General features: G+C 41.9%; 2 protein-coding genes across 5 annotated transcripts in view; one reads left to right on the top strand and one right to left on the bottom strand.

The window, feature by feature from the left end:
• The window catches only part of LOC126322655 (inositol polyphosphate multikinase-like), a 347,524-nt gene that overhangs the window by 311,044 nt on the left and 19,532 nt on the right, over window positions 1-16,948 (top strand). For all 4 annotated transcript variants that reach the window (XM_049994508.1, XM_049994509.1, XM_049994513.1 and 1 more), the window contains one exon: window positions 477-601. In XM_049994508.1, coding sequence (XP_049850465.1) covers window positions 477-601 — 125 coding nt within the window. The remainder of the gene's footprint in view (window positions 1-476; window positions 602-16,948) is intronic.
• LOC126322700 (uncharacterized) overlaps window positions 4,134-16,948 on the bottom strand; it is a 45,312-nt gene continuing 32,497 nt past the window's right edge. Inside the window, exon 2 of the mRNA XM_049994539.1 lies at window positions 4,134-5,110. Coding sequence (XP_049850496.1) covers window positions 4,403-4,975 — 573 coding nt within the window. The 5' untranslated portion in view covers window positions 4,976-5,110 and the 3' untranslated portion in view covers window positions 4,134-4,402. The remainder of the gene's footprint in view (window positions 5,111-16,948) is intronic.

Here is a 16,948-nt window from a genome sequence, read left to right as displayed (position 1 = left end):
CATCCAGCAACATTTCATGGAATTGCTTCATGTAAACAAAGCAAGTTGTTCCCAAAATACCTGTTAACTTTCAGTAGTGAATGGGGTTAAAGCAGGTCATAACTTTGGAAACATCAAACTTCAGGTTTGTTTGATAGCACTACTTCACAAATGCTGTTTAGGAAATGTTGTTAACTTTTCCATGAGTGTATTTGCTGTGTATTGTCAGCATGAACCATGAAGTTGCCTGCACAACTAATTGTTAAGCCATCCTTACACGGCTGCCTGTTTTGGCCACAGGTACTTTCTATGAGTCATTCTTATACACTTAGATATTAATTATTGAAATAAAATTTTGACTAAGAGGAATTTCTCTGTGCAAATAACCTGTTCTTTCTGCGGGCAACATATCAAAAGTGTCAAATCATTTTGTATAATATTGATGAAATAAATTTCGTATTGTAGTGTATTATAAATAGTATTTATCCTTTTTTCAGATATTAAGTTCCTCATTTTAAAAGATGTGACTGATGGTTTCGCAGAGCCTTGTGTTATGGATGTTAAAATAGGGAAACAAACTTGGGATCCTGAAGCAACAGAAGAGAAAATAAAAAATGAACAGGTAAGTCAATCATAAAATTGTTAAAATTAACTAATAGTTCCTGCTTATCCTTTCATCCCTATATAATTTGTACTTGTTCATTTCATCTGTTGAATCTTTCTGTTGCAAAACGCTTTTTCTGGTTTCCTCTTGTTCCAAATATCCATGTTGCGCATAAGATTATTGTTTTCCAGATCACTAAACATTAGTCTCCCACTGTTTGGATCAGTCTGCTCACATCTAGTCTTTGTCTGTTAAACTGTCAGGTTGTATACGACCTGGGAGATCCGGGAAGAACCCGGGAATCTTTTCATCTGGGAGAAAACCAGGAAGAATCCCTGAATTTTTTAGAATTCTCGGAATTTTTCATTGTTTTAGTATTTAGTTACATTTTTTTAACTTTGCCTGGTACGAACCAATACTCTAACAAAGAATATAACTATATCTCGCTACTGCAGAATAATACTGCAGCAATAAAACACGAATGAGAGAAAAAAAAATGAAAATAAAACTTAAGTTTCAAAGGAATGTCTGCCAACAGCAAAATGTGTCAAAGCATTTAGGAAGAGTATACAATGTTTCATAACAACAAATTGCCTCCAATGAGCATGACGTCACAACTGTTTACAATAGATTAGTTTGAGCGGTTGCGAGCGAGTTTATGTGCGTGTGCAGTTGAGCTGTGTATGAGTAGTACCTTCTCCTGCTTCTGGCTACAGAAGTGTGGCAGTTAGCTGTACAAGCAATTGCAGCAAGCAGCCAGATGCTATCCAAATAAATTTTGCTGGTACGCCTAAGCTGTCACATTCACATATGCGCAACAGGCCCGGAACTAGGGGGTGGGGGCAAACTGGGGTATCTGCCCCCCCGGTGGCAGTTTCAGGGTAGGCAGGGCAGGGGGGGGGGGGCAAATTCATCTTATTGAGGAAAAAGACCTCGTTTCACAAAGTGCCCACATCTAGAAATAAACTTTTCTATAGACAAAAGGGGACGGGTCTATACGAGCTGAGCAAATAAAGCCGAAAGGGTGAACAACAGTCGCTGTTTATGTGGTTGACTGGGTTTGAACATGATCAGCATTGTTATAATTACTAGCGAATTCCATATATTCATACTACCAGAGTGGAAATAAATGACTAACAGGGATAACAAGCAACTAAGATAACGTATTGTCTTCTCCGCGTATCCAACAAAATGAAATTTTGTCAAAACATTTTTGGCCAGACTGCTACTCTACTAAGGGCCAGTTATACAGTCCCCAGTTAGCAGCCGCTAAAGTTCTATTCTGGGAGTAGTGCGTAAAATGCGTTGTACGAACATGTAATAACGCCTAACCGGAGAACAAATGCAGGATAACTAAACCGGTGATTGTGGCAGGGTTAGTGAAGTTACCCAGAGAATAAATTTGGACACTGGCAGGAATAGTTACAGAATTAGTGATGACAAGATTGATTGTCAGAATGAGGAAGGAGAAGAAACGGAGACCCTAACAAATTATGGAAGAATATGACGATTCCAAATTTATTTAAAAATTTCGTACTATTACTACTTTTCGATCTCGTGCTTGAGAAGCTAGAGAGTGTGAATGAAATGTGAGACTATTTCCTAACATAAAACTTTTTGCTTGTAGTAGGCCTAATAGTCATTTGATATTGGTACTTCGTGAATTATATTCTGTCGTGTTATAAAAATGACCATTTGTGCTAAAACAGTCTTGTTTATTTGGTGTGTGTAACAATTGCTGCAATATTAGGCAGGCCTATTTCATTTTACCTAGCATACAGTGACAAAATACATGTAATCGGATCGAGAAACCACACCAGTCTTGGATACTATTCGTATTAACAGCTTTTCTGGTAGTAGACAATAATATTTCGTTCATTCGTGTAGCAAAACGTTGACGAACTTTGATGAGGTAACAGATTCTTTCCCAGATAGGAAAGTACTCCATATAAAGCCGTGGCAAGATTAGAGAGAAAAAATGCTAAGACTTAAGGATTGAGAAAATGTGTACTCTCTTGCTGGTCTCTTGTATTGTTTTATGTATCCTATATTTAATTTTATTTTACTTGAAGCAGCAAGTTATTAGCTAATAGGCAGTAAAGACTGCAAATTTTCTGAAGAATTCATATTCTCCCAGTTTCAAATAATCGCATCCACTATTAATCGCAGGATTTTTTTAAGAGGGGCAGGATGTCAAACCAGCTGACTGAGAGCAGGAGAGGTACCACAGGACATTTTAATTTCCACTGGACTGAATATAGTTTGATGGCGCCCATTACAAAATATTACACATTTGAATTTCACAGAGCGAAATACAGAGACGTGCGATGGAAGAATGCTGTGTGAAGAGGCGTGACACTGTGTTTCGGCACATTTAATAAGACGAAATAACATGTCTTACATTCTCTCGGTCATATATGTTTTATGTATCAGACTCATCAGAAATATGTGCGCTACAAAATGAAGATATTTTTGAAAAGTCAATTTTTGAACTTTTTGGCATCCTATCTCAAACGCTCGAGGGAGGGGGAGCGCCACTATCTAATATTGCTCCGGTTCGGAAGTATTGTAGATCCGGACCTGATTCACAGAGCAGTCTGAGTTGTAGTGGGGAGGTGGTAGTCTCCACGTGATCCATGTTTATGTTAACTAATTAATGGAAGATCTCATATAAAGATGTGAAACAATTACTAACAAAGAGATAACCACCACTCCCAACAGCTCCTATCTCTCTTCAAAGTCCTCCACCTCTCAAACCCTTGCTTGGAGAACACACTCAGGAACATCATCCTAGAAGCCAGCCGCAAACTTGAGTCCCATGCCACACACCACCTGAAAAAACTATCCACAGTGCTAGTGCAACACCTAAGAAGTGGAGTCCCTCTCCCTATCCCTCACAAACACCAACCACAATAGAACCGTCAACAAACCCCCCTCATGGCCAACAAACCTAGCCTAGCCACCCTACTCAATCTCCCCATCCCAGCACATACCCCACACAGACCAAATCTCAACTATAACCACAGTCAAATGCCACATATCACCAACCCCAATTCAGTTCTAAACCTCTCATCCAGATCCCTCTCTCCTCCAGAGACATCTGTTCTATCAAAAGGCTTAACCTTTAGCCCCACACCTAAATTCAACCACACTGCCCTGGTTAAAGATCTCCTCTCATTCACCCGGAACCTCAACTGGAAATATCACTTCACTACCCAAACACAGCCCCCAAATACTAGACCCAGTGTTGAACCTTGTCTAGAACAGTTCCGACCGCCTTCTCAAAGGGATCCTTCTCCCCTCCCCCAAAACCATCCCTTGCAGACATTTCAGGAATTCCTCACATCCAGTGTTGCCTCCCAGTCCTTCTTGAAGAACATCCCGACAAGCCCCAACATCACCCCAGCTGAATCCCGTGCCATTAAGCAGCTGAAAACAGACCGCTCTATTGTAATCCTTCTGGCGGATAAAGGCTCCACAACTGTGGTACTTGACCGAGTGGAGTATGTGGCAGAAGGACTGCGTCAACTCTCCGACACCTCAACCTACAAAGCTGTTACCCAGGATCCCATTCCCTCCGTCCAGACTGAGCTGCAGAAAATCCTAAAAATCCAAGGTCCCTCACAAGGCCTCACTCCACCTGAGCCACGTACTCCTACCTTCTACCTATTACCCAAAATCCACAAAGAGAACCATCCTGGCCGTCCCATTGTAGCAGCCTTCAAAGCCCCAACAGAACGTATCTCAGCTCTGGTAGACCAACACCTCCAACCTATCACCCGCAGACTCCCATCCAACATCAAGGACACAAACCACTTCCTAGAACGCCTCAAATACATTCCCACTCCTCTCCCACCTGAAACCTTTCTTGTCGCCATAGATGCTACATCCCTTTACACAAACATCCCACACACCCATGGTCTCTCTGCCCTTGAGCACTACCACTCCCAACGCCCACCCGAAGATCTTCCAAAAACCTCGTTCCTTATCACACTTACCAACTTCATCCTCACCCATAATTACTTCACTTTTGAAGGCCAGACCTACAAACAAATCAGGGGAACTGCCATGGGAACCAGGATGGCTCCGTCCTATGCCAACCTCTTCATGGGCCGCATGGAGGAGGCTTTCCTGAAGACCCAACAGCTGCTTCCCCTGGCCTGGTATAGGTTTATAGATGACATCTTTGTGGTCTGGACTCATGGTGAAGAAACACTCCTTAATTTCCTCCATAACCTTAACTCCTTTTCGAATCTGAACACCTGGTCCTTCTCCAAAACCCAAGCCACCTTCCTGGATGTTGACCTTCATCTTGTTGAAGCTCACATCCACACCTCTGTCCATATCAAACCCACCAACAAACAACAGTACCTTCACTTTGATAGCTGCCATCCATTCCACATCAAACGCTCCCTTCCCTACAGCCTAGGTATTCGTGGCAAACGTATCTGCTCCAGTGACGAATCCCTCAACAATTACACCAATAACCTGACCAGTGCTTTCCTCTCCCGCAACTATCCTGCAGATCTTGTCCACAAACAGATCACCCGAGCAATACATTCCTCCCCGTCCAACAACAATATTCCTACCCTCAGACCACACAGAAGCATCCCCCTTGTCACCCAATATTATCCTAGCCTCGAATACATCAATAAATTACTCCGCCAGGGATATGACTTTCTCAAGTCAACCCCTGAAATGAGATCATCCCTTGACAAAATTCTCCCCACACCACCCAGGGTTGCCTTTCGTCGTCCCCCTAACCTCTGTAACATCCTTGTTAAACCCTACAATATTCCCAGACTACCTTCTCTACCCAGTGGTTCCTACCCCTGTAACCGACCCCGCTGCAAAACCTGCCCCATGCACCCCCCCACAACCACCTACTCCAGCCCCGCTACTGGTAAAACATACACAATTCAAGGCAGGGCCACATATGAAACTACACATGTCATTTATCAGCTGACATGCCTGCACTGCACAGCCTTTCACATTGGTATGACAACAACTAAACTGGCTGAGCGCATGAACGGACACAGACGAACTAGGAGATGTCCAATACCCAGTAGCAGTGCATGCCCTCCAGCATAATCTAGGGACCTAGGAACCTGCTACACCGTATTTGCCATTTGGCTTCTCCCACCCAACACCAGTCCCTCTGAACTGCGGAGATGGGAACTTGCGCTCCAGCACATCCTTTCATCCCGCCATCCCCCTGGACTGAACCTACGTTAAACAACCTCACTCCCATTTACTTTTCAGTCTTCTCCTCTTTCCCTTTCCTCTTTAGCCATTCATGCATCTTTCCATCCTACATCTTTATACTATACACCTCTTTACTTCTGTATGCATCCTCTTTGGTTTGAAGCTGGCACAGTACCTGCAGTAGAATATCTTTGGCTTCCCTCTGACAACCATGCCTCCATCCTTGCTACCTTCCCTGTTTTCCTTTCCCTGTTGCTTCATAACCTGGGTTGTGAGTAACTAAATCCACTTTCCCTTCTTCCCTTTCTTTCCCCTCTCTCCTCCCTGATGAAGGAACATTTATTCCGAAAGCTAGGAACTTAAATTATCGGTTGTTTTTTGTGTTTCTATCGGCTGTACTGAGCTGAGGTAAGTACTGGCCAGCCCCTCTATCTCCATGTTTACGTTAAGTGATTTTGCTGTTTCCTCTTTGTTTATTGCTCTCAAATCAAATGCAAGCAAAACAGATTTCTGTTGCCGGGAGCTATGAAGTGAATTAAAATACACTCCTGGAAATTGAAATAAGAACACCGTGAATTCATTGTCCCAAGAAGGGGAAACATTATTGACACATTCCTGGGGTCAGATACATCACATGATCACACTGACAGAACCACAGGCACATAGACACAGGCAACAGAGCATGCACAATGTCGGTACTAGTACAGTGTATATCCACCTTTCGCAGCAATGCAGGCTGCCATTCTCCCATGGAGACGATTGTAGAGATGCTGGATGTAGTCCTGTGGAACGGTTTGCCATGCCATTTCCCCCTGGCGCCTCAGTTGGACCAGCGTTCGTGCTGGACGTGCAGACCGCGTGAGAGGACGCTTCATCCAGTCCCAAACATGCTCAATGGGGGACAGATCCGGAGATCTTGCTGGCCAGGGTAGTTGACTTACACCTTCTAGAGCACGTTGGGTGGCACGGGATACATGCGGACGTGCATTGTCCTGTTGGAACAGCAAGTTCCCTTGCCGGTCTAGGAATGGTAGAACGATGGGTTCGATGATGGTTTGGATGTACCGTGCACTATGCTGTGTCCCCTCGACGATCACCAGAGGTGTACGGCCAGTGTAGGAGATCGCTCCCCACACCATGATGCCGGGTGTTGGCCCTGTGTGCCTCGGTCGTATGCAGTCCTGATTGTGGCGCTCACCTGCACGGCGCCAAACACGCATACGACCATCATTGGCACCAAGGCAGAAGCGACTCTCATCGCTGAAGACGACACGTCTCCATTCGTCCCTCCATTCACGCCTGTCGCGACACCACTGGAGGCGGGCTGCACGATGTTGGGGCGTGAGCGGAAGACGGCCTAACAGTGTGCGGGACCGTAGCCCAGCTTCATGGAGGCGGTTGCGAATGGTCCTCGCCGATACCCCAGGAGCAACAGTGTCCCTAATTTGCTGGGAAGTGGCGGTGCTGTCCCCTACGGCACTGCGTAGGATCCTAAGGTCTTGGCGTGCATCCGTGCGTCGCTGCGGTCCGGTCCCAGGTCGACGGGCACGTGCACCTTCCGCCGACCACTGGCGACAACATCGATGTACTGTGGAGACCGCACGCCCCACGTGTTGAGCAATTCGGCGGTACGTCCACCCGGCCTCCCGCATGCCGACTATACGCCCTCGCTCAAAGTCCGTCAACTGCACATACGGTTCACGTCCACGCTGTCGCGGCATGCTACCAGTGTTAAAGACTGCGATGGAGCTCCGTATGCCACGGCAAACTGGCTGACACTGACGGTGGCGGTGCACAAATGCTGCGCAGCTAGTGCCATTCGACGGCCAACACCGCGGTTCCTGGTGTGTCCGCTGTGCCGTGCGTGTGATCATTGCTTGTACAGCCCTCTCGCAGTGTCCGGAGCAAGTATGGTGGGTCTGACACACCGGTGTCAATGTGTTCTTTTTTCCATTTCCAGGAGTGTACATTCACATAATTATGGAAGGCTAAAATATGTTATTAGTTTAAGATTTTATTTTGTTTCCACCTTACTGACACTCAAGCATTAATTGCCTTGCAGAGCAATGAATTTATTTTTGTTGGTTTGTTAAATAAATTTGACTTTTATTAATCTTTTCTGCTCAGATGGTCATTTATTGGAAACAGTGTTTCATTCCACACTATTGGCTAGTTTCAACTGTTCTCTACATTTCAGGTTCACGTTTTCATCTTCTAGCACGTATGGCATTATGCCATAATAAAGAACCAAAGATAAGACAATGCGGTACTGGTACTCCAAGAAAATTTATACCTGAATCTGGACATACGAATGTTATTTTAAGCCGAATCATGCATTTTTGTATGGTTCACAAAATTCCCGTGCTCTTGGAGTATCCTCTAATGTCTTGTTTCTTTTATGACATAATGTAAGATCTTTTGATGTTTTACTCATATGAACGCAGCAATGCTTCTTGCGTCATCGTAGCTGCGCAAGCGCGTCGATGCCTATCATCTGGCACAACTGGTGAAACGAATCTATTTCCAACAGGTCACGTGAAAATATTGCGAATGGTTCTTTGAAAAGCGTTACATTCAAGTAAATTAAATTTCCTTTTACACAAGGTGAACTCTGTGTGTGAATGTCTGATGAATTTCTTAAATAACAGAGCGTTTGACTCTCATTCAAAATTCAAATCTTTGAGGATGACCATTTAGAATATTTTCAAGCCCAGAAGATCAGACAGTTATGTCGTCGTTAAAAATTTTACAGGCATATTTGTATGCGCAAAAAAGATCAACATTATGTGTGAAAGCTTAGTTTCTCTTGCAGCTTATTAATCTCAGGGGCCAATATTAAATGTGAAAGCTTTTCTTTTCTTGTAGCAATGCTAAGTACATTAATTTAAACCATTACCTTTTCCTGTTTGTGTGTTCGCGCTACTTAACGTGATGTTGCTATTGGCTGACTACAGCATGTGTCCTACGCTCTGAATATTCAATGAGATTGGCTGGCGATATCGCTTGACAAGAGCTACGACTGGCTTACAAAAGCGCATCGCAACCTCGATTTCAATCCTTCGGAAAGTAACATGCGGTGTTTGGTGGAATTCGAATTTATTCTTTCGTAATAGGAAAATAAGCAGTGTACATGTTGCTGCATATCAGACAGCTTTCCAAAACGTGTTTTTTCCCCTGAATTTTGTTTTCTAAAATGCTGGGAAATTCTATGCTGGTGTATAAAGCCACAACTATTGAAAGGATTGATAAGTTTTACAGTTCCGAGGAAAAGTATACTGTTACTTAACACGGAAGAAGTGTATTTTCATCCGGGAGAAAGTGTATTTTTAACCGCTAATCCAGGAAAAATTCGGGAATTTTTTTTCCTCGTCCACCTATACACCCTGACTGTTGTACATTAGTCATTTTCATCTTTCCCATTGCCTTTCTCCAGGTATGCTGAAATGTTCAATACCGGATTTCGGCTTTGACTCATATCATCAAGATATTGGGGTATGTGACACCATTCATATATGGCTGAGAACACTACTAGCTTTCAGGGAAGTGAGGGTGGGGAGAGCAATAGATGGCTGGGAGGGAAAGCTAGCAGATGCACACGAGTTAACTGAGGCACTGGTAGGCTCATTTTAGATGAAGGTGGAGGTAAGTTGTGCCCATTACACACTTGAATTGGAGGAGTGGACTGGGAGGAGATGGTAACAGAAGAGGAAGAAAACTGGAGAAGATGATGAGTGCAGAATGACTAAATTTAGGGTCGTGAGGCTGGGTTTGAGATGAGTGGAGGGTAAGGACTATTGGAGATTGAAAATAGGATGACTACAAGATCATAGGATGTGTTACAAGAGTACCAAGGGCACTCTCGTGTATGTAATTCATAGATGATCATGTTTGGAGGGGGAGGGGGGGGGGGGGGGAGAATCCAATGGTAAGGGTTGTGAAACAGCCATTGAAATTGAGCACGTCATTTTCAGTGCTCATTGTCGCAGTTTAGTGGTGACCATTTGACCATTCACTCAGGTGGACAGCTGGTTTGTGGTCTGGCAGACAGACTTTAAATCTTGAGCTTTTTGGGCTTGTGGCTCATGACATCACACTATGGGTTCCAATTGGTGCCACTGTGTCTCACACTCAGTAACTCATCTTGAGAGAGAGAGAGAGAGAGAGAGAGAGAGAGAGAGAGAGAGAGAGAGAGAGAGAGACGGGGGGGGGGGGGGGGGGGGCTATGCCCTACTGTGTGGCAGCTATGTTTCTGCTTAACTGTGGTGCCAAGTTCAGATGGACAATAGCAGAGTGCAAACTCCATCACTATGCTATTTATGCCAACAGTACATGTAATTAAGTACAATGAGTGTAAAAGATATTAATGTAGCTACATATTTCTGCTTTTAAAAGCTTGTTCAGGAGGCAAATCACGGAACTAACAAGAACATAGACTACAAATTTAGGTGTTTTAAGATTTGGTTTTCACATACAGTGCAAGAAGTTGAACAAGATACACACTTTACGCAGGTTAACATAAAACCCGTCTACAAATATTTATGTCTTAATTTAGATAGGAAATCTGCATGTGTGCTATGTCATGAGGAGGCTATAAAATTTATATTATATTATCATATTATATATATTATATTATCAGTCCATTTTTTCCCAGCAAAAATTTTCAGATGTATGCTTACTTACAGTAAACAGTGCTACAGCAACCAACTGAAAATAGGAAAAAGACAGTAGTCATCTAATTGGTTCGAGTACTTAAAATTCAAAGGGCTGGACTGTATCTACAGAAAGATCTGCTGGTTAACTGCTAATGCCCATTGATTTCTTATTTCTTCGTCCCATGGAGAAATGAATATACAAAATACTCCAGTATTATTGATGAAACTTTTTGGCAAATTAGTCTTGTTTTTAATCTGCGAGGAAGTATCATTTCAGAGCACAATCCACTGTAGAGTGAAAATCCATTCTAGGTTATTGTTGTTGTACATCATTTCACATAATTTTAATTTGTTCCACATGACACACATTTGAAAATATGTTGATACTTTCAGTAGAAAATTATGATTCAGTATTTGTTTGTTATAATTTCCACTTCACAAAAATATAGAATTCAAGCAAAGAAAATAGCTGTAAAGGAGATTTGAACCTGAGCTTTGTAGATTAGCAGTCTCTGATGCTACTAATTGAGTTATGGAATGTTTAATTTTGGCAAATTGTTTTGTACTTAACAGGGCTTGGAGATCATCTCATTTTTAGAAGCAACTTTTTTGACATTTTCTTTTATAAAGTTGTCACTGTTTATTATGAAACTGTTACGTCTCAGTTCAGACTATCAAGTTTCACAAATATACATAAAGAAAATCAAACAGGGCCAGCCCATAAGGTCCCCTTGCCAGATGAAAGGTCATATATACACTGACAGGTATAAAATCTGTACAAGCTGGTATTTGACCAAAGTGCAAACACTTGCAGAGAGAGAGAGAGAGAGAGAGAGAGAGAGAGAGAGAGAGAGAGTGTGTGTGTGTGTGTGTGCGTGTGTGTGTGTGTGTGTGTGTGTGTGTGTGTGTGTGTGTGTGTGCGTGTGTGGGTGCGCGCGCGTGCGTGCAACAAATGTGATGGTAAAGTCTGGAAAAGTGTGACTCATTGAGCGTGACACCTACTGGCAGCACTAGGTGACATCATGAGCCGTGACCACGGAAAGTTCAGAATTTAACAGCAAGCTTTCTGGCTGGGTGTATCAGACCAGTCTTGTGCCTGGGTCTTCCGCAGGGATATGGCCCATGTGGCAAGAGCTTTGGGATTAGGTGTAGGTTGTGAGTGGCCTAGAATGTTATTTGTTTGGGTAGGTGGTGGAATACTACTTAGGGAGGGATGTGAAGACTTGAGGGTAGGATGTTCCTAATTTATAGGCAAGATGATTAATAGTCAAAGCTCTCATGAAGGGTATGGTTCAGTTGTTCCAGTCCAGAATGGTAATGAATGATACAAGGTCACATTTTTGTAACTGGCATAATGTAGGTTATTGGAAGATTAGGGTTGTATGTGGATATAACACAAGAAATCTATCTGTGGACTAAGATTTGGGGAGGGGGGGGGGGGGGGTAAAAACCTTCAGCATACTGAGAGAGAGAGATTGTTCCTCACTACAGATGCACTGTCCATGAGTGGTTAGATTTTATGGGAGAGACTTCTAGTGTGGAATGGATGGCAGCTATCAAAATGCAGTTACTGTAAATTATTTGTTAAAGGAAATTTTGAAGTTTTCCACCTTTGCCATTTTTCACAAGTATTCAGTTTACTATACAAGGTGTTTATAAATTATTTATACAAAAGTAACATTTAATAGTGAAAATGATTATAACTTACAGAAATGTTTGATACAGCACTGAATGCAGTATATCTTAAAGTTCTATTTACCACCTAACAGTTTTGAGTTTCTGACATTTCTGTTAGGTGGCATGCACAAATGAGTTATTCCAACAGTTATCATGGAGTCGTATAACTGTGCAGAGTGTGCCAGTGTGGTTTCTGGTTTTATGGATCCAATTTTGCTACTACAGTTAAGAGATAATTCATGAGTAAATATCACAAGCCACCAACTCAGAGACATTCTGTTATAGGCTGGTACAATCGTTTCACTAAAGCTGGCTGTGTATCACATAGGACGCCAGGGCAGAGTTGGCCAATCGTCTATAACATAGCAATTGAACAAGTTTGGCAGTCTCACATTCGTAGTCCGAGTAACTCAGCAAGATGTGTGAGTTTAGAAATGAATATTCCTAGAATTATAGTGTGCAATGTATTACGGAAACATCTGTCCTTCAAATCCTACAAATTAGAACTATTGAAAACTTAAACAGATAATGACAAAGAAAAATGAGCTGAGTTTTGTGTAGAATTTAACAAAATGCAGACTGAAGATGATTATGAAAGGGTGTTCTGTGATGAAGCCACCTTCCATACCTGCGGGAAAGTGAATCGATATAATGTTTGGATATGGGACGAGCAGAAACCACATCATGTAATCGATCATGTAAGGGCCTTGTCTAAGGTAAATATTTTTTGCACTGTAAGCTGTAACATGATTTGTGGTCCTTTCTTTTTTGCTGAGTCAACTGTAATTAGCGTATCATACCTGGACATGCTTGAATATTATCTAGTGCCTCAATTACAACATGATATGGGCACAGAATTTATTTTTCTGCAAATGGCACACCACCACATTGTCATCGTGAAGCTGTCGCATACCTCTGTAGCGATGTGCCCCTTGGCCTGGATGTGGTGGAACAATAACCTGAGTATCACAATCACCTGGTTTAACCCAAATAGCCTTCTGTGTATTCTGTTATATTAAAGACAGAGTAATGTTCCTCCACTTCCGGGAAAGATTGATGATCTGCAACAATGGATAACACAAACAGTTGCCACCATACATCAAGACTTGCTTTATGGGATATGGCAGAAAATTGATTCCAGGTGGGACATATGTCATGTTACGAAAGGCAGCCACACTGCACATATGTAAATAAAACTTAAGTATATAATGCATCAAGTGCAGTGTCAAATACTTCTGTAAATTGTATATCTTTTCACAATTGGAGGTTACTTTTGTATAACTAATTTATGAACACGTTGTATCTTGTACAGTTGGCGAATTTTGGCCTTTCAGGCTGTTTTCTGGTGCAGTCTACAAAGAAATAAATCAAAGATACTAGAAGTATATATTTGACTGACAGACATACAAAAATAATATTTTACAATGGACAGTCTAAAATTGTGTTAAGTAGGGGCATAAGTTCACAGCATTTTTGATTTGCATGTTTGTAGTCTGGTTACTATAGGTTTGTTTATCAATTGTTGTTTTTTTTCCCCAAATAGTTCACTGTTGCTGAAACTTCCTGGCAGATTAAAACTGTGTGCCAGACTGAGACTCGAACACGGGACTGCCTTTCGTGGGGGCAAGTGCTCCACCAACTGAGCTACTCAAACACGACACACACCCTGTCCTCACAGCTTTAACTCAGTCAGTACCTCGTCTCAGTCCGGCACACAGTTTTAATCTGCCAGGAATTTTCATATCGGCACACACACACACACACACACACACACACACACACACACACACACACACTGCTGTAGAGTGAAAATTTCATTCTAGTTCACTGTTGCTGTTTGAGTTTACAAATTGTCATTTTGTGCTTTGAGGTAATAGAGCTGTGGAGACTATAGAAAGTGGAGTGTCAAGTGAAGAAATTGGAACATTTCCGACACATTCTTCTGTTTGAGTTCAGTAGGATGAAGACAGGAGCAGAGGATTCCAGGAAATATTTAAACCATGTATGGGAATAACGCCATTGGACAGAACATGGCAAGTAAATGGTTTTCTCATTTTGAGGAGGATTGTTTTGTCATTAGTGACTCTCCACACTCAGGAAGGGCTTCGCGGTGTGATGAAGATCATTTACATGTGTTAATCTACAATAGTGTACTCAAGAACTAACAGATATGATGAACCGTGATCATTCCACAAATGTGCGACATGTGCATGCAGTGGGGAAAATTCAAAAATTGGGTGTATGGGTACCATATGATCTAAGCCAAAATCACAAATATCAGCATGTAGCCATATATGCTTGCACATCATAAATTCCTATCCTGTATCATTCTAGTGATGAGAAAGGGTGTCTTTATGCTAACATAAGGAAAAGAAAGGAATAGTTGCAATCAAACAGACCACCAACTCTCTGTACAATGACCTGCTCGCAGCCACAATTATCTGTTGGAAGAACAGTGACCGTGTGTGTCGTGTACTATGAATTGCTTCCTGAAGGTGTAACCACCACTGCTGACATTTATTGTCAACGGCTGAGATGCCGTGCAGACACAGTCCAACAACAACGACCAGGAAGGGTGTGTGAAGTGATGCTACTGCATGATAACACGAGCTCATATTCTGCTAGACTGACAGAAAACAATATACAGGAGTTGGGTTGGTGCGTCATTCTGCACCTGCTTAATTGACTTGATCTTGTGCCCTCAAATTTTCACCTTTTCTGCTCTGTTGAGCAATCTTCAAGGATCTTACTTTCCAGAAGGAAATTCTCTTCGAACATGGCTTGATAAGTTCTTTGCCTCAAAACCATGTGATACCTAAAGTCACAGAATCGAAAAGTTTCCCCAGGGTGGCATACTGTTTTAAGTAGTGAAGGATAATATACTATTGATCACTGAAGTCTCTGTTAGATGTGTGTGTTGTGTTTATTAAACTTAAAAATGCTGTGACCTAATGCACCAACCCATTGCTTACAGATGCTGATGTGCTGTATAATTATCCTGTTATTAAACATCAGATACAGCCTACCAGAAAGCAAGGACTTGACTTGCAAGCATTAGAATGAAAACCACATGAATTTATATTTAAACCATGTATGGGAATAACGCCATTGGACAGAACATGGCAAGTAAATGGTTTTCTCATTTTGAGGAGGATTGTTTTGTCATTAGTGACTCTCCACACTCAGGAAGGGCTTCGCGGTGTGACGAAGATCATTTACATGTGTTAATCTACAATAGTGTACTCAAGAACTAACAGATATGATGAACCGTGATCATTCCACAAATGTGCGACATGTGCATGCAGTGGGGAAAATTCAAAAATTGGGTGTATGGGTACCATATGATCTAAGCCAAAATCACAAATATGAGCATGTAGCCATATATGCTTGCACATCATAAATTCCTATCCTGTATCATTCTAGTGATGAGAAAGGGTGTCTTTATGCTAACATAAGGAAAAGAAAGGAATAGTTGCAATCAAACAGACCACCAACTCTCTGTACAATGACCTGCTCGCAGCCACAATTATCTGTTGGAAGAACAGTGACCGTGTGTGTCGTGTACTATGAATTGCTTCCTGAAGGTGTAACCACCACTGCTGACATTTATTGTCAACGGCTGAGACGCCGTGCAGACACAGTCCAACAACAACGACCAGGAAGGGTGTGTGAAGTGATGCTACTGCATGATAACACGAGCTCATATTCTGCTAGACTGACAGAAAACAATATACAGGAGTTGGGTTGGTGCGTCATTCTGCACCTGCTTAATTGACTTGATCTTGTGCCCTCAAATTTTCACCTTTTCTGCTCTGTTGAGCAATCTTCAAGGACCTTACTTTCCAGAAGGAAATTCTCTCCGAACATGGCTTGATAAGTTCTTTGCCTCAAAACCATGTGATACCTAAAGTCACAGAATCGAAAAGTTTCCCCAGGGTGGCATACTGTTTTAAGTAGTGAAGGATAATATACTATTGATCACTGAAGTCTCTGTTAGATGTGTGTGTTGTGTTTATTAAACTTAAAAATGCTGTGACCTAATGCACCAACCCATTGCTTACAGATGCTGATGTGCTGTATAATTATCCTGTTATTAAACATCAGATACAGCCTACCAGAAAGCAAGGACTTGACATGCAAGCATTAGAATGAAAACCACATGAATTAAACCCACATGAAGAAAATTGTCTAAATTATTTGTGTTCCTTCGTAACTGCTTTCATTACCATATTTATGTTATTTCTGTATTATGTTTTTTTTTTTTTTTAAAGTAGGTAATGGTCACAGTCTGTGCCGTAGCCCAATTTTTTTGGTTGGATTTGGAAAGCGGCAGTTCGGTTGTGACTTGATCATACCAATGAATTTGATATCGTTAGAGTAACTGCAATTCTCTCTGCGTACTGCATTTCATTGAATGAACAGTGGACACCATTTTGATGTTACAGGTTGGTATTGACAGGTTCAATGACAACACAGTTTTTCACAGCCCCATTCTTTACTCATGAACTCCATGAAGCGTTCATTCAGATAGCTTCAATATTTTCATTTTCTCTGATAGGGGTACCCATTTTGTTGAAGTTTTCTCTGTAACTCATTTATTTTGACATGCAGTTTCCTGTCCATTGCCATTTTAGTGGACCAGAGTATCCTTCACAACTGTTTTATTTCATGTGTGTTTTTTTGTAATTGTAATCTACATTTAGTTTCCTGGTGAATTTTTCAGTCTGATTCAGTGTGTGAGCTATGTTGAAACTTCCTAACAGATTAAAACTGTGTGCCAGACTGGGACAGAACAGCAATTGTGCCTTCTGTTGGCAGTGTTGTTGTCAAC

Source organism: Schistocerca gregaria, chromosome 2, assembly GCF_023897955.1.
Source record: "Schistocerca gregaria isolate iqSchGreg1 chromosome 2, iqSchGreg1.2, whole genome shotgun sequence".
Lineage (NCBI taxonomy): Eukaryota > Metazoa > Arthropoda > Insecta > Orthoptera > Acrididae > Schistocerca > Schistocerca gregaria.
Note: the sequence above shows the minus strand (reverse complement) of the source record. Positions and strands in the feature narration are given on the sequence as shown.